The 23,615-nt window shown below is 40.7% G+C and overlaps 1 protein-coding gene across 1 annotated transcript in view; it reads left to right on the plus strand.

Moving 5' to 3' along the window:
- The window catches only part of CLIC5 (chloride intracellular channel 5), a 61,026-nt gene extending 42,657 nt beyond the window's left edge, over positions 1–18,369 (plus strand). The window contains exons 5-6 of the mRNA XM_082048774.1: positions 6,716–6,897; positions 9,190–18,369. Coding sequence (XP_081904900.1) covers positions 6,716–6,897; positions 9,190–9,357 — 350 coding nt within the window. The 3' untranslated portion in view covers positions 9,358–18,369. The remainder of the gene's footprint in view (positions 1–6,715; positions 6,898–9,189) is intronic.
- The last annotated feature ends 5,246 nt before the right edge of the window (positions 18,370–23,615 follow it).

Here is a 23,615-nt window from a genome sequence, read left to right on the forward strand (position 1 = left end):
TTGTTTTCTTATTTTTTGGAAGTCTTATGTTATTTTGCTTTAAGTTTGTTTCAAAAATTGAACTAGTTTTGCTGTCTTTTAATGTAAATCAAATAGTTTTTATATTCAATTTGGCCAAAGAAACAATTGTTCTTATTGCTTTCATTGTGCCTTCTATGCTTTGCATCTCTTTGCATAATAACTATCAAGTAAAATCCTCATTCTGCAAATGGCTCCACTCAGACACATAAAATAGGAGTCATCTCACCTAATTTTAGCTATTTTAAATTTAGGTAGCCAGTCTGCTTATTCTCAAAAGAGAGAGAGAGGCTCCTCTGGTGGTAATTCAGCTTTTCCAAGGCTACTATTTCAGGATGGAATGAATTGCCTTCCAGTGGCTCCTTTAGGCCACTGTGTGTTTTTTTTCTGCTTTGCTATTTCTTCTTGTCCCAGCATTAAACAAGGAAGGAAATATTTGGAGTTCAAGGAAGGGGAAGAAGAGTCCTTGTCTGACCTCTGTGAATGCTGTGGGTGTGGACAGTCTGAATCAGTTTTACTTTTTCCAAACTGTTTTTCTTTTACTACTTTCTAGTTACTTTCCGTTTTGCTTCAGCCTCATTTGACCCACAGAAAACAGAGATGGAAACGGCCAATGACGCTGGAAGTTTTATTGCTGGTATTATTTAGGAGGTCAGATCAACTGATTATAATAGTCCCTTTTGGCTTTAAAAACTGCTGGAGAAATCCTAATCCCACTGAAGTCAACAGCAAAACTTCTACAGGCTCTGATATGGCCAAAACTTCACCCTGATTACCTAGCAATGAATCTTTGTCATCTGGCTCTCCCCTTGACTTGCAGGAGTGCTCCATGCATTACATTTTCCAATGTTTTGTTCAGTTGTGGTATAAATACTTCAGGACACAAAGATTTCTCCTTGTCCCCTGGAAATAGTTGCACAGGCTAATAGTTTAAGGAAGTTTTTGCTTGAAGAGTTGAATATCAGAGCCAAAGTCTGTTCTTGGTTGAACTGGAGTAAATATGGAATAGCTTGTTGACAATGCGGAGTCACTCCTCTTTTATGTCACTGTAACCGAGAGCACAATTTTGCCAATTATTAACTTTTGTTACATTATTTGTATTTCTGTGTGTGTCAGGATTTGTTAATCTCATTGTTCAACATCAAGTAACCTTTCGCTGAAAACAGAGCGTCATTGTGAATTAGGTATCCTCAGCTAAATTAAACCTCACCCTGTGCATTTGACAGATGGTAATACATTCATTAAGTGTTCTGTGGTTGCTTTGAGGTTGGAAAGTGCTATTTCTCTGGCTTCTAACCCAAGATTCTTAAGTAAAGTTGTATAAAACCCTAGTTTTGAAGGGGGAAGGAAAATCAGAAAGAGCTTGTGAGATTTTTTTTTATCAATATTGTTTCTTATTGGTGGGATGACACGACAGGACTGCAACTGCTGTAAGTTGTCTTGCACAAGTTGTCTTGCACAAGTAGCCCAGAGCAGAGTAGTGTAGGGTGAGAAAGATGGTTGCACCATGGATTTGGCATAAACACAGGTAGAACTTATTGGAATTAGAAGTGATGTTAAATACATCAGTGTAGAGTCAATATAGTGCTGGTGCCTCTGTGCTTGGTGATTTCACTGTCCAGAAAGATGGTTTTCAGGAGCTCAGCCATTGCAGTAAGTAGATGACAGGGCTTCTCTTGCAGAGCTGGTCACATTTGGGATCTCTTAATTCATACTGAAAGTCTGCAGGGTGGGGAAGCAGTTGGAGGACAACTCTGCTTTGGTGAGATCCCCACCTGGACTACTGCATCCAGCTCTGGATCCCTCAGCACAGGACACACATGGACCTGTTGGACAGGGGCCAGAGGAGCCACAGAAATGATCTGAGGCTGGAACAGCTCTGCTGGGAGGACAGGCTGAGAGAGTTGGGGTGTTCAGCCTGGAGAAGAGAAGGCTCCAGGGAGAGCTTATTGCAGCTTTTCAGTACTAAAAAGAGGCCTGTAAGAAAGATAGGGACAGACTTGTTAGCAGTGCCTGTTATGATAGGACAAATGATGATGTTTTTAAACCAGAAGATGGAAGATTCAGGCCAAACATGAGGAAGAAATTGTTTATGTTGATGGCGGTAGAACACTGTCCCAGGTTGGCCAGAGAGGTGGTGGATGCCCCATCCCTGGAGATATCCCAGGCCAGGCTGGACAGGGCTCTGAGCAGCCTGATCTGGGTGAAGATGTCCCTGCTCATGGCAGGGGTTGGACTGGATGAGCTTTGATGGTCCCTTCTAACTCAAACTATTCTATGATTTCAAAAGCAGCACAGAGCCACATTTTCAGGCATAGTTCCACTTGGTGTTGTAACACTGAATCCTCCACCCTGACATTACCAAGACAATGCAAGGCTGAGATTAGACACGTGAGTAGAAGTTTTCCTTAATGCTGATTTAGGGGTCACCTAAATCAAGTGTGGAAGACTCCACTGACTATAGAGGAAGATCAGGATGTTTAATTCAAACCTACTCATTTAATGTCCTCCAGGGAAGATTAATCCCACCAGTTGACTGCAATGGAGCCTCGGCTGTTACCAGCAAACCTACTTAGTTATTTAATTATGTTAACAAGAGGATAAGTTGCCAAGGGAATTAGCTGATTAGCCACTTCTGAAATTTGTTGTGGGTAGTATGTTCACAAACGTGCAATTAGTAACTTTTTAGTTACTCACGTATTTTAAATGTCTTCATTCAATCTAGTGCTGTGACTGGTATTCACAAGATCCCTGCTCTGGTGAGTGCCTGCTGTCCCCATATTATCAGTGGAGACAACATGTAGAGTCATCCAGTATGGGAGGTTTAGAATGAAATCTTTCTTTCCTCTGCTGGGTTTACTCAGTAATACTAAATATGACAACTCTTTCCTCAGCATGAGTCCCAAAGCCTTCAGAGCTGTAGGATATTCTGAGAAGGTTATTTATTGGTCTCTTCTTACATATTGATCAGAGAAGAGAGAAAACGAGAGCGCTTTTCTGACTTTTACCTGTGGTATCAGGCTCCAGTTGTAAGCCATTAAAATGCTAAGTTATTTATGGAAAGTGAAAGAGTTCAACAGGAGAGCTGTACAGATTAACTGATACTGTACTGGTGGCGTCTCATCTGGCAGATCTGAACTGACATCACATTGAAAAGCCGTTAGAAACTCAGTCTTCCACTTTCCAGGAAAATGCTCTCCCTATACCACTGATAAAATCATTGCACTTCCCCCAATTTTTTCGTAAGAAAGAAAAAAACCTGACTTGCTCTTGATACCTCTCTCTTCTGGGAGGTGACTGGTGAACTGAAACATAAGGTGGGTTCTCCTACCCATGCCAGGATTATACACTTGACTCTATCTCAGGTGTGGGGCTCAGAGACCTCTTGCTTCAATATTTTTCAGATTCTTCTACTCATGCTCCAACTTTGAGTGGGAATTTCTTTGAGCACCTTCTCAAGGATCCTAAGACTTCAAATTATATAGATGAAGTTGAATGTGTCAACCACCTAGAAAGTAGGATTTGCAACATGAATATTTTCATACGGATTTCAAAAAATGCCTCGAAAAACTTTACATGCTTTAAAAATTTGACCCTGTGCATCTTAGCTCCACTTCAAATGGAAGTTTTAAGATCTTAATACTCTTACATTTTCAAAATTCTGTCACTGCTCAGGTGGAAGAAAGGCTGTTCTTCCTTTTTCACTACTCCTTTAGTTTCATGGCTCTTCTGAGAGTTTACTAGGATCAGAAGAGATTTGATTAATTAAATGGGGACATTTGTGTCACGTGTAGTGGTCCAGTTCTTGATTATAAGGTTATGAGATGGTCCTGACCATGTGGTGATTTTACTGTGAGAAGTCAGGATCCTGTGGGTTTCAGCAGAGCCTGTGAATTAGGTCACAGATGCGTTGAACCCTGAACGTACTTATTTCTGGCCTAAAGCTGCCATATGCAAGCGCCAAGTATGAATTCAGATAGATTTTTTTCCCACTGTCACAAATAGGCTTCACTCCAGGCATTGTTTTTGAGAGAGCCATGACGCACTTTGATATATCAATAAGAGCGAAAAAAAAGCCCCAACCCTAATAAGTTCCAGAAAAGTTACATAAATGCGTCTCACCTGATGCTCCTGTCTTTGTACACTCTCTTAACTGACCCCATGGGCCAGCAAAAAACATCTAATGTAGTACTGATGCTGGAAATACTGCACAGATGACTCAGAGAACCAAAGGGAATACTGGAAAATGCTCAGCGTTAAGCCAGTTCTCTAAAATCTAAATGAGCAAAATTGAATTAAATCAGAGTAATTCAATTCCATTGTCTCTAAATGAATTCATTGTGAGACGACAGAGTCTGAGGTTGACCAAGAGAAGGAGGACTATCTGTTCAACAGGTGGTACGGGTCAAACCAAAAAGAGATTGCTAAATCTTTTGAGTGTTGCCACATGGGGGTATATTACAAGCTATGCAGTTATTACCCTTCAGTAGACGTTGTGCAGCAGAGCACAGCTGTAGATGATTAAAGAGACCATTGCCAGCATCTGACAGCAGAATGTCAGTGTCAAAATTCAATTTGAATTGATTAAATAAGGGATGGCAACACTTTTGTTTTATGGATGGCAGCACTTCAGTCGCTTTAGATGCTCTGCTTTCAGAAATAAAATTCTTTCCCTCCCTGCTATGTTTGTTGGGGTATTTTCAGTTGGATCGCAGTCATTTCTCCAGTCAATCAATTAAGCCAGGGTTTGCCACTGTGTCTAAGAGTCAGCCACAAAAGAGCTGGTATGGTTCCTTGGTGCTTGGCCAAGAGGCTTCAGCGGGAGCAAGACATCAGGCAGCTTAATCTGACTTCCACCACTGGCACAAGGTTTAATGGATGTTAGGGCAGCAATCATGTTCTGTGGCGCTGCCTTTCTCTCCTTGCCAAAAGCATGGGGGGGACGCTGACAGCAGAGCCAGCGGAGCTACCTGTGCCAGCCGGCTCCTCTATGCAGGGCAATGGCTGCAGCCTTTTGAAGTTTGTGTTGTGCTCCATAAATGTATTTATCTCCCTAGGACTTGTAGAGCTACACCGCCTGAGTAACTTGGCGCATTGAGTAGTCTCCCCGAAGTTAAATGGCAGTAAGTTACTCAGAGATATGAGATTTTACAGGATTAGGCCTTAAGTGCTGACTCCAGGCCAGATCTGCAGCAGGTATAAATCACTGCAGGTAATTTTCAACAGCTGAAATTCTGGCCCTAAGCCCATGAGTCATGTTGTTATTTTTTCACATTGTAAATTTTTGCTGTTTCTTATTTATATTGCTTTAGCACTTTGGGGCACTTGTCAGGGGCCAGGACCCCATCGTGCTTGTCACCCTTCGAACAGAGATGCAAAAGACCCTTCTTGCTGCAGAGTGTTCACAGTTTAAATAGCGTGCAAACTTTCATATAGTCGTTCAGCTTTTTCTAAGTGTGTTGCTGCAATCAAGCTTTTCTGTAATCCTGCCAGTAACACATAACAACACAAATTCTGTGCCCAGGTTAATATCTTTAAGTATAAATTTGCATTCTGCTATAAATTATGTCTAAAGTAGCATTTTAAGCCTGGAATTTGTTGGAACCAGCGGCAGTGTGGGACATGGTCTTCAGTAACTGAAGTGAGAGGTCCAGAGTCTCTTCTGATACCCGATTTGAGATATATCAAAAAAAGAATTTGCATCTAATTTGAACCCGAAGTGAGGGGAACCTTAACAGTGGCTGAATATCTCAACTGTGTTGTGTAGCATTGTATTTAACTAGTGTTATATTACTTTTGTTTCAGTTGTAGTGTACCTTCCAGCTCTGTAGAGCTCTGGTTAGCATCTCTGAAATTGTTGCTATTGCCTTCAATTACCCTGGAAGGGGTTTAAAAGTAGTAAAGGTACAACTTTTTACAGCTGAAGTAACGCTAGGAAATTCCCCTTCATTACAGTCCTACCTGGCTGCTTAGAAAAATAATGTAGTGGCTACAGATCTCAAATTTATTTTGTGATAGCCTTGACAGACAAAAAAAATATGATAGAGTGTATATGTTTTATTGGTATATAATACTGTTGACCTGTTCTTTTCTTTCATGTTCTCTTTCACTGTTTTTTGTTTGTTTGTTTTGTGTTTGTGTTTTTGTTTTCTTGGTTTTTGTGCTGGTGAGAAGATGTGACACAGCAATTCCCTGTGTCCCCTTTTTCCATTGCAGAAGTAGCTTTACCCTCAGGCAGACCTTGGTGGGCTACTTTGTCACCATATTGTGTATGCGTTGGAGCACACATTAACAAAAAATAAGAAGAAAGAAATACAGGGTGTTTCAAGAAGATGGACCCAATTTGAAATCACTATATCTCTGCAACCACATGGAAGGAGATACTTTGAGAGATGTCTGGGACAAATTCAATTATTGTCTCGATGTTGTCTGTATAGCAGGTGGAGGGAACATAAAGCATTTATAAAAAGGTTACTAAAACTTGGTAACTCATTAAACCATTTGTAATTTTTTGTGTAATTGTAACATGTTGCCATTGTGAAATATACTGCTTTGAAGTTTGGTCCATCTTTTTGAAACACCCTGTTGTACTTGGCTTTTTTCTAGATACTACTGTAGCCATTGATGATGGGTGTTTCTAAATAAGTCTTACTCTGCCCTAATAATTTATTCATTGCTCTTTTTTTTTTTGGCAAAGCCCTTGAAAGAGGCTTGGTGAAGGCTCTGAAGAAGCTGGATGACTATCTGAGAACACCTCTACCAGAGGAGATCGATGCAGGCAGCACCGAAGAGGAGAAAGTGTCTAAACGCAAGTTTCTGGATGGAGATGACCTGACTCTTGCTGACTGCAACCTTCTGCCCAAACTCCATGTTGTCAAGGTAAAAGATACCATGTGATGGCCAATGAAGCCTTATCTGACAATTAAATGCCTGCTCTGACAGCCAAGAGCTAAAGCCAACATGTATTTCACCAGAGTCCTTTTAAGTCCTAGAAGAGCGGAGTTTGAAACACGCTTTTGGTCCTCAGTATGTCTTCTAGTTTAAGTGTACTAAATGACTTAAATTAAATAACTTCGTATTTAGTACATGAAGAAATTGTCCTATCACTAAGACACACAAAGACAACATTAAGATCTAGGTATCCCATCTCTTTATTTTTACCATGCTGCAAGTAACAGCATATTTCATACTCATTAGTTCCCATTAAGAGTGATGTCAAAGCTTTAGTCAGTTCCCACCCATTTGTAACTTAAGAAGAGCAGTCAATCATTTTGGGGAGTATTTGTTCCAGCTGGTATTTCACACAGGGAAGTCAACAAATCAAACTCACCGCTGAGGTCCAGGATGCAAGATGTACAGTGGTCGCTGGTGTACATCATCTTGGCTTCTAAATGTTGCATTCATTTAATTTATCAGATTACATGTTTCTTTAGAATAAAGCAAGTACCTGGCAGACCTTGGCAAGCGAGAAAGCTAGGAATTAAGGCCAAGTCATGCATCTAATTTGGCTCCATGAGCCAAAACATAACCTGAGCCTGGGAGCTGACTGCACACATGCAAAATATTTGAAAAAAAATAGTACATAAGTCACCAGCTAAGATATGTGACAATATCCTCACAGATCTAGTTCTTTTTTTGGCTCATTTTCATTGGTGATGAAGTCAGACAATGCAAAATGAATGTGTGGCCCCTTACTGGTTCCTGTCTCCTTGGGATGAAATGAAAGATGTCAAAAGAGAATTGAAATCTTTCTCAGACAAGTATAGCCATAGGTTATTGCCTGAAAAGTCTTTTACAGATGGAAGAAAGTGTAAATTATTAACACTTATTCATTTGATGGAAGATGTGTGCTAGAAATTGTGAAAATCTTGATTTAAGTTGCCCAGCATGTTTTATCTTTTCCATGTGTGTGTGAAACATCATTGAAGGCAAGAATGCTTAATTAAATGCAGTTTAGGGTAGGATTTGGACTTGCAAATACCAAATGGATCTTGATAATAGAAAGAAATCACAGTCATTTCTGAGAATCTGACTGTCTAAAGAAATCTGTGATGGAAAACACCTCTACCATGTGCTTGAAAAATAAAGGGGAACTCTGTGGCACATATGTATGTAATTTATGCCCAGGAACAATTTTATACTGTCAGAAAAATTAGAGATTGGAAGCGGACATTAAATCAGCTAATCCATCCTTTCCTATCAGCTAGTTCATTCTGTCACCACAGGATTATTCTATGTGGTACATTCTTACAGGAAAACTGAAATATCCCAATCCAGCACGCTACTTAACCAACCAACTAGCTTTAAGCACAGATTAGTCCCATTGACTTCAATGGCACTATACAGGTGCTTAAAATTAAGTGTGCACTTAACTGTTTTCCTGAATAAGGGCCTGAGTGTTTTCAGAAATCAAAAATTTCCCTTGATAGACAATTTCCTAGTCTAACAAGTCTTGAAAGAACCATTTTCTCCCCCAGTTTATCCTAATATTCCTGTTCCTAATGTCTGCTAAATCATCTTGGTTTCTCAATCATGGTACACATACCACCCTGAATTTTCCCTTTGAGTGAACACAGATAGAGTCTTACAACAGCTGTAGGTGGTTACATTCTCTGACATCATTGGCCAGGCAAAATATATTAGATGTATTATAAGTAGAAACATAGTATATCTAGAATATATGTTAAATATATATAATGATTAATTATGTTAAACATAAGTATAGTAATTAATGTTAAACTATGTTATATGTAAAATGTTACTAATGACTTTCCACTCAGTCTGTCTTCCTTTCTATGATTCAGCTAATCAGCTTTCTCTTATTTGGCATCTCAACTTTAAGAAGTGATGTACATAAGACTGGCAAAACCACCAAATACCACTAGGGTAAAATTAATGAGCCTTGGGTATCATAAAAGTAATAATTTGGTGATATAGCTGCCAGGACATTGCATTAGTGTGTCCTTAGGCCAAGTAGCATCCTTGCAAGATAGGGTATGACCAATGGTCTCTTTTCAGGCTTTTATATTCTAACACCCTGATCCTCCAAGCGTTTCTCTCCTTTGCTATTAATTACATGACAAGAAAGAGTACGAAGCTCTCTAAAAGGGAATCTAGAGATGTATCACCAGCAAGACACCTTTTTTACCCCCTCTTTTCTCTTTGTTTTAGATTGTTACAAAGAAATACCGCGACTTTGACTTCCCGACAGAGATGACGGGGCTGTGGCGATACCTGAAGAACGCGTATGCCAGGGATGAATTCACCAACACCTGTGCAGCAGACAAAGAAATTGAGCAAGCCTACGCAGACGTAGCCAAGCGGCTCAGCAAGTCCTAACTGCCCTTGGCCATGGCTCAGTATCCCCTTTTACAGACTCTTCTCCTCGTTGCCTTAAGATGTACTTTATCATTATGCTATCTGATTGGCATCCCAATGACTTCACCTATTCGAGTGTATTGGTCAGGGACAAATCTGCTTCTCCCTGGAGAAAACAGAAGGCAGCTCTAGCGTGGGGGGTGGAGAGCCTTTGAAATCTGAACTTAAGATCTGGCTAAACTAGTATTATTTGCAATCAGTATTGGAAATGAGTCCACTTTACTAGTTTCTTGTTTCATGTTGGGGGTATATCAACCACCCTTGGAGTTTCAAAAATAAGATATTAGCTGAAATTTCAAGTAAGAGATTTAGGAATACACAGAACTGGTTCTTTTGTAGGTTATGTCAAGGATGCTTCCCTTCTGCTGGTGCTATTGGGATCCTTGAGGCAGGAGCAAAATATGAGAGAGAGAGAGGTAAAGAAGTTTGTCCCTAAAGGTGAAATGCTCTTAGCAGTTACACTATAAAAAACTTTCTGAATGCATATTCTGTCCTAGCAGGCCCAAGAGCTTCTAGGGTATTTATTTTTAACTTGGCGCAAAGGGGGGAAGCCTGAGTGAATATGTCAGACTTGCAGATGCTACTTTGCATAAAATTTGCATGATATTGCTGGATCCGAATGTTTGAAGTGAAAGTGAGTGAATGAGCAATTAAGCCGGCAGCCCTTGGAAGAGCAGGGCTCATGCCAAAATGCCCAGTGGATCTGCTAGTTGGTAGAGACACTCAGACACAGCAATAGCGGGGGCAGAATATTGACTCCAGCAAATAGAGGGAATTGGCACAGTGAACCAAACCACGTAGGATATTGTCGTCTTGACTGTATGGCTGCCAGTTCCTTTATAATTACTATCTTGGGAAGCTTGGGTCGGCAGGAGAAAGCTGTCGCTGCGCATGAATTCCAGGCAGGGGAAGCGCTTTCTCCATGTTGAGCTCCAGATGGGTCACTTTCAAGCACTCATCGTCTCACCCCAGGAGAAGTTTGCTCCAAAAGCCTCAAAGAGGGCAGACTAAAACAGAGGGAGGCACATTTCCAGCAAGAAATTTGGCAAGGATGCTAGCAGAAATCCATGTGTGACGCCTTAGTCCTGGTCCTCCAGGGTTTACCAACCCAGGTTACACAATCTGGAATAAGGATTGTTCCCTAAAACTGATTATTTTGTTCTGTCTGTAGCATTTTCCTGACACAATCTGCTTTATACTAGTGATTATTTGCATGTTATTTTAGCAATTTCAGAATGACAGCTCTTTTACATGAAACTCACATGCCCTGATATGCACAACAGTGCGCATGGCTCTTGATTTTCAGTTTGGGGAGATTTAAATGTTGTGTTTAAAGATAAAATAAAACCCGATGTGACTCCCCTTCTGGTCAGAGTTGCAGAGAGCTGCACTGATTTGAGGGTAACCCCAAGCTGTGACCAAGGGGAACCTCACAGCTGGCTTGTTTGTAGCCAGAGAGCTGAAGGACTGGAGACAGCATCAAAAATCAGCCTCTGCCCTGTGATGCCGATGACAATCTGAAGCCATCCCTGTTGCCTGATTATTCTGCTTTTCACGCTAACCCAGCTGGGAGCAGAATGTTGCTCGTTGATTGTGAAGATAGCTTGTGGTTGACTATTGTTTTGCATGCGATGGTCAATTTGTTTTGAATGTTTCAAAACCATGGAAGAAAATCCGTGAACTCCCAAATCTTCCCTTAAAATGGGCTATTTTAACAATGGCTAGACTGGAGGGCAAAGGCTCACACTCTTTAAAATATTGCTGAGAAATCAGCTGGCTCAGAGAACACTAATAGCAGCCAGAAAAATCTAATAAGATTAGAAGTGTCTGTGCAAGCACATGTGGCTTGTTAAAAACATTTCTTCATGAGATTGGAGTTATTTGTGATTTTTTTTGTGTGTGTGTAAATTAAGGCAACTATTTATTTATTTATTTTAATTGACTCGGTCCTTTCTGTCTGTTTTTCTGGTTTTGTTTTCACTCAGCACAGTGATCAAGATGGCTCTGTCTGTTTAGAAAAGTGTTATTAGTAACGCTCTGCAAATTTGGTTCTGGGGAAAAGTCTTCTGTCTGGTTAATGGTCACTGGGATTTTTTACTTTCGGTATGATTTGACCAGGAGCATGCCAATCAACAGAATCTACATTGTCTTTTTCCAGGTTTGTTTCAATTAGTGGCTTTGCTTAATCACGTTTGCAGTGAATCTTTGAATGAAGACTCAGAGGCAGATGCAGATTCTTCCTCTGTGCTTATTATTTTTAGCTCCTTAAAGAAGATTGCCCAAACATGCAGTAGATGTCAGGCTGAGTAAGCGAACCAGTTCAGGATCTGTCATAATTTCTTCCATCTCTGTGAATCTTTATCAATTTCCTGAATCCCGTGGTCCTGAAATGTTCTAGTATGTCTTACTTGAGTTTTGCTAGAAGAAGGCCAAAACACAGTTGATTTCAGTGACTTCAAATTGCATCTGGTTTTAAAAAACGATGTTTAATAATAGTTTGGCTTATACCAAAAAGAGCTGTTAGTGCAATGAGTTTTTTCTAAGATGTTTTGCACGCTCTTGTTAAAATTCTTTTAGGATTTCATTGTAAAATCTGAAAATCCCCAAGCTACCTTCCTTTTAATTAATAATTAAACAACCCCAAAATATCTCAATTTTTCTAACAATGCCCCCCCAAAATCTTGATGAAACTTATCGATCAATATGAAAAAGAATAAGAGGAAAATGAAAACAGTTTTCAGCTACCGTGCCTGTTCTGTCTTACTTAAAATCTCACTCTTAACTTTGTATTTCACTCATAGCCCTATTGTGGGCTGATGCAAGATTATAGACAAATTCAGGCATTCCCTGACCTTTGTTTAGATTTGAAATCCAAGCTCATGTTTTCAGACCTGTAACTTTTGCTCACCTTTGTGCTTTTTGGCTTTAGCCATAGTCAGAAGCAGGAAACACTGGAAATCCTACATAGAAAAGTGTTTTGCTAAGATTTTGAGCTCAGTTCTCAAGACTCAGGATCCATCACCAGTGAGGTTTTAAAGGGCTCCAGACTCCTTTAAGCAGAGTATTTTTTGTGACCTTCCATTGTATTTAGAATTATAAGTAATAAATATTAATCATACAGGATTGTATAGCTACATTGGCAAAGCAGCATTTCTGAAAAGAATCTAAGTGACAAGACAGACATTGCAGATTTACAATAACTTTGTTCATAAATTTTTTGCAAGATGTAAAGAAAGACATAGTGCAGAGGGGGAAGAAGCCAACAATGTGGATTTAATCATCTGCATTACAGAAATGCAGACCAAATGTCTGTAAAGATGTCCATTTCATCCAAACATTTCTTAGATATTTATTTCAAAGCTCCCTGTTCAGTCAATCCAACACTCCATTCATATTGGAACTAATATTGATTCTTCTTCTATTAGCAGTGGTATGGGAGTGCTAGAGGATCCCGTATATTAGTTATTCTATTTTCTGTTGGACTGTTTGATTTGCCAAGAGGTCATCTTGCTGTGCAAGTAGGACTAAAGAAGTACCATTTTCAAGATAAGTCTTCTGACAAACATTTTTTTCCAATATAACGAATCATATAATGACATTGCTTTATCAGGTCTAGTGTGAAATATAGAGCTACAGGTTACTCCTATGTTTGCATCAGCTGAAAAGTCACTGCCATGGAGGAATGACAGCATAAATCACGGAGAAACTAGATGCCTTTTTTTCCTACAAGTTCAGCTGAATTGCACGTTGCAACTTATTTTGCATATGTATTTTATTTTAACCCCCAGCCACCTTTCCTCCTCTCATCCCTGCTAAAAGTCAAGTCTAAATTAGCCGTGAAAATTCTACTGTTTCCTCAGTGCTAAGTAGCAGGGGGCTCATGGATGGGCACACGGGGAAGCGGGTTTTATCCCTATTGTGGGCTGAAGTCCAAAGGCCACCACTGCACCAGCAGCGAAGGTGAGAAGCGGCGAGAACTCCCTTTCTGCATTGACTGAATTTGGCTAATTATCTGAGTTTCAGGTATTGCAAAAATATAGGCAGTGGAAATCCCACTCATGTAAAGCCCCAGGAGCAAATGGAAACATTCACTTTTCAAAATTAATTGGTGCTATAAAGAAAAAAATAACTCGAAAATGTTGTGTCCTCTGTCATGTATATTCCTTTATGCATCAGGAACTTTGCATTTGTTTATTATTCTGCTAAATATAATCATTATTCTTGAATTGCTTTTGATACTAAGAAATATTTTCCAGTAAGATTTTGCCTTTCTGCTGAATCTTTCATCTCTTCTTTAATTGCGATGACTGCAACGACCTGGCAATTGCAGAGGAGGCAGGAAAGCTGTGAGGCTTATACTTGTTGAGAAGTTGAAGGAGGTAATGATTTTTTTTCAGAAAACAATATTAAAAATATTTTTTAAAAATGTGTTATTTCATCCGGGGTATTTTAACCAAGAGTGATAGACTGTTTAGTCTGGACTCCGATTTTCAGCACAGACCTGTGCAAGCCACCATGTTTAAGATGCCTTTGCCTTGGGATTTCCTCAGGATACATAGAGACGTTCCTGCCGAGTCACGAAATTTCCCATTTCCTTGATCAGGAGGGATCTGCTGGTTTGTACTGGCACTGGACTATGACAGCCCACTAACTCAGTGCTAGGCAGTGAAAAAAGGGTTCCTGTTCCCTTCTCTCCCCTTGTAGCTCACATACAGGGAAAGCAGAAAGCATTAACCTGTTTTATTTCCTTGCCCCATGTCCCAGGCAACACTCCAATCCTGGGAAAGCACAAGAACCCCATCCAGTGCTGGTTTTCAAAGCTTGATCTGCCCATCTTTTAACATGGGACATAAAGATCTGAAGACCCCTGTGTAGCTCCTCAGGCAGTCTTACAGGACTCAGCAGTGTCTCAGAGACTGCAATGATCACATTATTCCCATTGCCCCAAACCATTCCCCTTTCACCGTTTACTGGAGAGATGCTAAAGCTGAAAATACTCTGGAGGATGCACTTGAATGTGGTCTATTTTGAGCTGTGCTCATCACCTAACCCGCTCTGGACGATGACACCGTGGCAGCTCAGCAGGTCATGGCTCTGCTGCCAAAGGGATGACCCATCGCCTGTTGGAGAAGCAGTACTCGGGTGGGAAATGCTGAAGCTGCTTGGCCAAGGGTGATGCAACCAAGATGAAAGGTTTCGGTGCCACCTTTTCTCTGGCCTGGCTCTTGAGCTGAAGTGTGTTAGCAGCTCAGCTGGGGCCATGCACTAACGAGCATTTCTAGCTTGCAGCATGTGAATAGAGACTACTCGTGTTTAAAGCTAAACATGTGCTTGCCTGCTTGCCTGGAGAGGGGCCTAAAAGTCATGACAGAGAAGCCTATCTTAATGAAGAGCATTATTATTCTCTTTTCCTTTGAAATCTGGTGGCAGGATTCCCAGTGGGGGAATTCCCAATAGGAATTCCCGGTAGAGCCCAAGGCTATGTAAGCACGAAGATGTTTCAAGTGTGAAGGTGCCCTCTGTGAACAGAAAACACTCAAGGAGAAAAGGAGGCAGCTTCTTACTACAGAAGCAGGACACCAGCTTGGTCCCAGTGGTAACTGGAAGGTCATCACCAGTGCTGTCAGGCCCCATCCTGGTTTAGCATGGAGACGTTCTGAGGGGAGCTGGGACCAGGTCACGTTGATGGTGTGATACTAAGGCATGTTCTGCTGTATCTCCAACCACACTCTCTACGGTGGTATCCCACAGTATAACACCACCTCCATTTTCTCTGCCTCTTATTATGAAGTAGCTTGTCTAAAGAAAACTAAGAAGGATGGGGGATTTTTTTTTTTTATGTATACATGGAGTAAAAACAATCCAAATATGCTCTAATGGTTCTCAACATGATACTGTCAATTCTCACCACAGGGTGGAATTTGTTGGTGGAAATTAAATTACACTAAATTAAAACAGAAAAGCCTGGCTGTTGCTAATGGGTACTACTGGGAGCCCTAAAAGCAGTTTACAGTGCAGAACCATAACAGGAGTGAACATCCTTTAATTCCCAGCATCACTTGGGTTTCACAGAGTCGTTTCAGCCTATTCTGCCACACTGCTGAGAAGTTGCTTTTTCCCTGTCTCCCTAGGTCTATAAACTCTGAAGAATTTGGGAAATGGCTACAGGCAACACATTAATGTCTTTCTTTTTGACTTTTTTCCTCCCTCTTCATTAAACTAACTACTTTAGTTTGGAAGTAACCGATAAGTAAATAGAATTTGCAAACAGCGAATTTCTCTGCTTTTTCATTAAGGAAGTTTTTAAGAGCTTTCAGGAAATGAGAGATTATACCCAGCTTTGGGAATAAAATGTGGTATAAAACATATATAGAAGTGTGATTCTGATTAAATAATTTAAGCAAGAAGATCACAGTTTGCTTTAAGGAGCATACTTAAGACTAAACAAACAGGATACTCCAGAAACTGCAGTAGGGATTTAAGATTCAGTTCTAGTCTCTGTTGTGTGGTGGTTTTCTATTTAATTTTATTTTTATTTGAACTAATGATTGTACAATGTGAAAACTATATATATTGACTTTCTTTAACTGCATTATTTAATTCAAGAATGCTGTGTAATGTATTGGGATGGAAGGTGGCATAAAAGGAAAACTTATACCCTTGAAGCAGCATTATTACTACTGAGTCTTTGATTTTGTTCCCACTGGAATAAACAAGAGCCGCACCACTTAGTTGTGTAGAAGCAGGATCTCAGCTCCCCAGATGCAGATAGTTTGGCAGCCTCTGTGGAGGGTAATTTGCTGTTTAGCAACCTGAGCCTTGCGGTGGGCACAGGGAAGCGGACAGGACAGTCCTGGGCTGAATGGATGGTGTTGCTTGCGCATGACCGCGGAGAATCCCCTGCTGTTACAAAATGAGATTAAGCCATCATGAGACGTGGACTGGCTCACCCTGAACCAGACACATTTGCCGACAGCACAGCCGCTAAATTGCTCTGACATCAGGAACCGCAGCGCAAGAGCTTGGCCTCAGACGCGAGGCAAAGCGGCATCTTCGCCACCAGTCGTTTTCTATTTATAATGACACGGATCTATTTTATAATCACATGGAGGCACGACAGGAGTGGCCTTTGTTCTGCCTAAATCGCATTTCTCATGCGGGTGGGTTTAAAGACAGCCCTTGGCCCTGTGCCGCGCACCACACGCACCCGGGGCAGGCGATCCTGGCACCACAATGCACACCCTGTCGTGCTCCAGCACTCAAAGGCTCCGGCACTGGAGCAATAAACTCCTGCTAAATGGCTTAAAAATATTCCCTTAAGTGTGCTGAACTGCCACTCTGCCTTGCTTCTCCTTTCCAATGCTATTTTATGTCTAAGACTATTGTGTCAAATAAGCCAGGAGTATATTGCGTTGTTTAGTGCTGGAAATTACTCGATGTTATTGACCATAAGAAATTGGGGTGAAAAGACCCAAAACCAAATTCAACCCTCTTTCCTAGTGTAAAACTGACTACTTACGCATGCGACCATATTTTCAGAGGCTGCAAGTCAATTGCCAATAGCTGCTTCATTTGGTTTCTGGATAACATGTCCTCATCTCTGCAAATCCTTGTAGACATAATGGTACACCCATGTCTTTTATTTTCTGCCCTTTTTTTTTTTAAATGAAGTCTTCTGATCTGTATGGCCTACAAATGTATGATCTAACAATCAGTAGATTTACTTTTATAGTCTTGACTGCTTGACTGTTTTCAGTTCTAAAGCCTGAAGATCAAAACCAAGTTGCACAGTGGTGAACAGAAATGCTTTTTTTTCCTTCAAAACCCACTAATTTTCAAATCTGACTCACTTAGGGCACAATTCTGGTTGCTTAGAGAAAGGTTTGAGGCTGAAAGAGAGAAAGGGGAGGTACCAGACATGCTACTGTCCTTCCACTGAAAGAGGACAGCAAGAACCAGTCTGGAAATCCTAAGAGTTATATGGACATATTTTCCATATTTAGTGTGAAAGCAACTTGTACAGAGACCCGAATTGCCTTATACTACCCCACAACTGCTTAAAAATTGCAATAACATAAAAAAGCAAGATTTAGGATATGAACAATGACATGATGATCAGGCATGGTACCTTTTCATGGCATTCTGTAGGCAAAAAATATCTCATTTGAAAGGACACTCAGCTGTTTAGGTATTGGCCCAGACACAAGGCCATGGCTGAATTTTCTCCACTGAAATGTCATCAATCTCAGAAACACCTAATGGCGGATCTGCGGGAATAAAAGTAAAGATTGGTAACTCTTAAGGAGAATGCAGGAATTATCTTTAAACTCAGATCTGGTAAGCTTCAAAGAAAAGTAGCTTATTTATAAACTACTATTTTATAGTGGTTGACAGTGACAAGTGACCACATATCTAGGGGTCTCCATCAGATAAGAAAGACAGGATGAACCCTTTTGCATAGTTGTGATTGTCAGTTGAGACACATCCTCTGTTAATGGTTAATTTTAGATTAGACTGTAACCTTTTGGGGTAGGAGCTATATGTTTCTTCTCTGTATGTGCAGCTCCTAACATAATAGGAGCCTGATTAGAACCTTCATGTGCTGCTCTAACCCTTGTAATATATAATAATAGAAATAATATATTTAAAACATCATTGCAGTTCACCTTTAATATTACGTTTGTGTGGCTGTATTCTGTCAACTGTGAATAAAATTAATGTCCTTTTTGTATAGTAAGAAGTATATTTTATTATTGAAGGAACAGTTAAATTTAATTTTTAAAAGAAAAGAAGTATCTGCTCTTTGTTTCATTTTAAGCTATTGGATAAATCATCAAACATTTCTTTTGTATCCTTCAAATGAGTATGTGTTAAATGAAGAAATCCACCTTCTTAAATTGGAGCTGTTTATAATCTTATATTCCAAGAGTGATTAACACCTGATAATTTGAATAAAAGTGGTTTATTTTCTCATTGTGTTATTCCTGAACTTTTATTTAATTTGTTAATAGTTTTTGATTTAAACAGGCAACATTCCCTCAGCTGCAAGCAAAAACATGCACTTACAGCTTGAATACAGCTATAGTCATCATGGGGTCTAAAAATCAATTTAATAGAAGTAAATGGAAAGACAGAGAGGACAAGCAAGCTACATCTGTGGTAGAAGAAGAAACATCGCCAGGGTATAACTCCTGCACTGTCCCCCAGACTTTGGTGCCAGCTGGTGGCACCATGGTGGCCTGGATCAGAGACCACTCTCCAAGGTGGTGTCCAAGTGCGGCCACGGGATATGAGAACTGGTGGGGTTATAATATAGGTCTATACAATAATGGATGTGTTGAAATGAGGAATGATTATTCAGTGTCTCTCATAACCCAGGTTAGGTGTTCCTAATGAAATAATTAAGCACTATGTTTAAAGCAAACATAAAGAAGTACTTTTTTACAGAATGTGTAATAAAACTTTGGAGCCCTTTACCAGTGCATGCTGTGCAGATCAAAATGAATAGGGGGCTCAAATATGGACATGATCACTTCATGAAGAACAGATCCATTACTGTTGTTAAACACTGAAGTTTGGATGCAATTTTCAGGTCAAGTCCCTAAATACCAGGTCTGGGAGAGAGTTAGGGAGAAGTAGTTTCCAGTTACCTTATTTCTTACATAGCTTCTGCTGTGAGAGCTGAGGTGGCTTGGCTCCAGGATGGCCTTTCTGATGTGATAAAAAAGCAAAACTGATATTATGATAAACAACACTTTGAATTTATCTTCCTCCAAGCAAACCACTTCCAGAGAGGCGTTAGAGACAGAGGGTCTGAGTCGCTCTCACAGTAAATCATAGAATCAGACAATAGTTTTGACTGGAAAAGACATTTAAGAACATAGACTCCAACCATTAGGCTACCACTGACAAGTTCACCTCTAAACAATTCCCTGAGAATCTCATCTACACGAAACATTTTATCTGTTAATCCCATGTTTGAAGACCATATTATTCAAAGCACAGCAGTCAGGAGAAAATACTCAGAAATACGAGAAATATAAAACAGTAACTAGTAAATAATAAATATTAATATGAAATATTAAAATTAAATATGAATTAAATTAAAGTAATATTTAAAGTAAATAATAAATAAATATTAATGATAAATAAATAAAGAATGTCAGGGAATCACTGGCCATCTGAAATAACAAGGGTTCATCATCCAACAGCTGCAACTGGAGAGGAACAAATAGGATTCTTCCTGGTTTATATTTCAACTCTTCCTCTGGTCACCAAAGACTCTACCTTTGGGCCACATCTCTCTAGTACCAGATCTCTCTTGATGTGCTGTGTGATCTAACAAAGAGAATTTGGCTCAAAGTCTCCAAACCCAAGCTGATAAGTGTCAGTTTAATGTTTTGGCTTTAACTAGTGCTGAAATAGCTGTTCAGTTGTCCAGAACTGTACCGGTCCAGGGCCTTGGCTGATTGCTTTTGGACTAAATCTGCAAGTGCAAGCACCCAGGTGCACCTTCATAGCAGACATGGTCTTCCCCTTCTCTCAGATTGTGACATGGAAGAAAACCAAGGCATCTGCAAAATGCATCATCAGGCAGATCAAAGAAGGAATAAATAAGGTAATTCTTATTACCTTATTACCCTATTCTTGCCTGATTTGTAACCAGTCCTGAATGGAACTAGAGCTTTACTGTTTGGTCATTCAGCTGCATGAATGTTGACCACAGCCACTGCTATGGGTTATTGGTAACGCTGCCATGCATTTTCTCATAGAAACCCACATGTTGCACAGCTCCACCATGTCACTGCATTGCCAGAACCACATGCATGAGACTGTGTCATCCTGATGAGCATCTCCAAGAGCAACCGGTACTGAATTCTTCAAAGACTGATGCCATGAACCCCAGCACTTGGGGTTTACCATACTGACCAGACTCAAAACATATTCCACACTGATGGTGTTTTTTTAGTGTTTATTTGATTAAGAATAGTTACCTATAGCTCTAAGTCCTCTCATTATACAAACAAACCTGACACTAGTCTCAGACTCTCCAGACACTGGTCTAGGTGATATTTTATGGCAGTGAGTGCACCAGATCCACTAGGCACTGCATAAAATGAGAGGTTTCTGTGCCTGAGTGATAGTGATTGCAGACCTGAATGATGAAAAATGGGGTGAGTAACAACCTGGATCACTTATCATTTTTCCTGTCTTTATTTTATCATTCCTTATGCATCTGCTCTGAACAAGCCAAAGCTTTCCCCCTTTTCACAGCTCCGTCTCTATGCTGCTGGCCATGGTTTGGGTCATTCAGCCTCTGAAGGATCACTTCTACCCAGCTAATCGCTCTATCTGATGGGGATTTGTTCTGCTGTCTCCCCCTGCTTGCCACGTGAAAAATAGAGTCCTTAGCAGTGTCCACAGAGCTGCTGGCACCTCTTCCTTCAGGGATGGGGTTGCGGGGAGCTTTGTCAAAGAGGGTTTAGTTTGGGGTTTTTCTTTTTTATCTCAATACCTGCTATAACACTCTACACATCCTACTAGACACACTGCAACCAGTTCAGTCTGCACCAGGCAAGAGTTTAGACATTTCAGGTGTCATCCATCCTTCATATCTCGTGCATGCCTTGCCTTTCATGAGCCCAGCAGATGCCTTTAATTGCCAGCCACTGCTCTTGGCTTTCCAAGAATCAGCAGAGGAACTATGGAGTCCCTTTGGCGAAGGATGAAACGAAGGGGCCCAGCAGTGTTATGACATTTTCTTGCACTGAATTGGCTTTGGGAAGAATGGGCTCTTTCCTCCAGTTAGATAAGCACAGAAATCTTAAGCAGATGCTTGCAAAACATCAAACAAATATATACTTAAAAAAAAAAAAATATAGGCTATACCCACATACTCCATAATCTGGCCAATATTCAGCCACCGCTAACAGTATCTAGCCTTTCTCTGGTGAAGCCTAGATGAAAAGGAAAAACCCGCAGTCTAGTCGCTCCACAGCAGGACTGCAACCGGGTCCTCCATCACCATCACACCAGGGCTGAACGTGGCAATGGTGGAGCGGGTGGTCAGTCTCCAATCTGCCCTGTTGGTCAGCAATTAGAGGGAAACACAGTCCTTCTCTCTCATGTGTTGTGTGTACACTTCAGGGGCTTTTGCAGAATGTAAAGGGGAATATCATGCCATAGGGAAGAAGGCACAGCTGTCTGGAAAGCCTAAATTGCCCAAAATAAAAAGAAAGGGTGTTTTCTCTAGTGCTTAAGTACTGTTATGCTCCTGATTTCTCAGGCAGAGATAATAGGGTAGATTTCTTCTAGTTTCCTTGCATAGGAAAACCATAGGATTTGGGAAAAGCTGGATGGAACTATATTCACTGAGAAGTATGAGAAAATGCTTACTGAAAGAAGTTCCCTGTCTTTCAACCCTTTCTTAAACCAACATCAAAGAACATCACCAGTGTCAAGAGAAGGGCTTTTAGAAACCTGCTGAAGCTCAGGTTACCCATCTAACCCTCATTCACCTTCTCACATGGACAAGCTGTGGTTCCAGCTTTCATCTTCACTGTATACAACTACCTGATATGAGGCTGTAGCATGGAGGGTGCTGGTCCCTTCTCCTAAGTAGCAAGCAACAGGGTGAGAGGAGATGGCCTTAAGCTGTGCCAGGGGAGGTTTAGATTGGATATTAGGAAAAATTTCTTCATAGAAGGGGCTGTTGGGCATTGGAACAGGCTGCCCAGAGAAGCAGTGGAGTCACCATCCCCGGTGGTGTTTAAAATATGAGGTTCTTGGAGACATGGTTTAGTGCTAGATTTAGGTTACGGTTGGACTCGATAATCTTGAGGGCCTCTTCCAACCAAAATGGTTCTATGATTCTATCTGCTCATGTACCAAGCCCTGCACAAGTCCTGCCCCTTTCAGTTCCCTGAATGGGTGATGTAATTTGTTTTCTCAGCAATATGTGGTGCTGGGACTTCTTTATTCCTTATTAGTCAGCCTGTTAGGAAGCTCTATAAAACAGTCATGGTATCATGTGCTTTCTGCAGCAGTGTTGTTTGCAACTGCTTCACAAACATTCATTAGATCACTTCATGTGTCCCTAAGGGGGAAAGTATGATGTTTCACAGCGTGGGAACCAAGGCTTAGAACTTCAGATATAGGTTTTCTCTTCACATTGGATACTCCGTTTCACCTCTTTAAGATGTGATTTTTTTCTCAGGACATTGCACTGCACAGCAATTTCAGGGTACTGCTGTACCAATAAATTCAATCTGCTGGGAAAACTCCCAGTCTTTGGGACAAACTGGTTCAAAATAGCTCATGTCCACACTGGTTTTACCCTCTTAAACTGGATGGCTGCCTGCAAACTGCTTATTAGAAACAGGCCATGGACAAACAAAATTCCAAATGATGCTGGGGACAGATTAGTTTGGGAGGGTGCTAGATGGCCTGAACCAAGAGAGCTTTCACAGTCTAGACATATATATATATATATATATATATATATATATATATATATATATATATGGTGGGTACATACCCTAAGTAGTAAATGCAGGTATTTGGGCTATGTTCCCACTGCTTTCCAGTGCAGCTGGGAGTGCTCAGAGCTCCTGCACCAAACCCACCATAAAAAGTAGCAAATTTGGCTCAGTTGAACAGTATTTGGTCTGGCTCAAAGTCTGTCTGGGGGCAAGCTTTTTAACATGGCCTGTTACGATAAGACAAGGGGTAATAGTTTTAAGCTAAAAGAGGGGAAATTCGGGCCAGACATGAGGAAGAAATTGTTGCCCCTGAGGGTGGTGAGACACTGGCCCATGTTCCTCAGAGAGGTGGTGGATGCCTCATCCCTGGAGACATCCCAGGCCAGGCTGGACGGGGCTCTGAGCAACCTGATCTGGGTGAAGATGTCCCTGCTCATGGCAGGGGTTGGACTGGATGAGCTTTGAAGGTCCCTTCCAACCCAAACTGTTGTATGATTCTATGATTTTATGACTTTGCAAGTATAGTAAGGTTTTAGTGTAGTTTTTTCCTTGTATAATGTTTTGTGTGTGTGTGCATATGTATGCATACACACATAGTTACACATATTTATACACATGTGTGTATACACATATGGTGGCATCTTTCCCTCCGAGCATCATTTTAATTCTGGGTATCTGTAATGATCACAGAAAATCAGTGCTGAAGCCCAAGTCCTAGGGAAGTTATTCATCACAGGG

Source organism: Streptopelia decaocto (assembly GCF_964273445.1).
Source record: "Streptopelia decaocto genome assembly, chromosome: 3".
NCBI lineage: Eukaryota > Metazoa > Chordata > Aves > Columbiformes > Columbidae > Streptopelia > Streptopelia decaocto.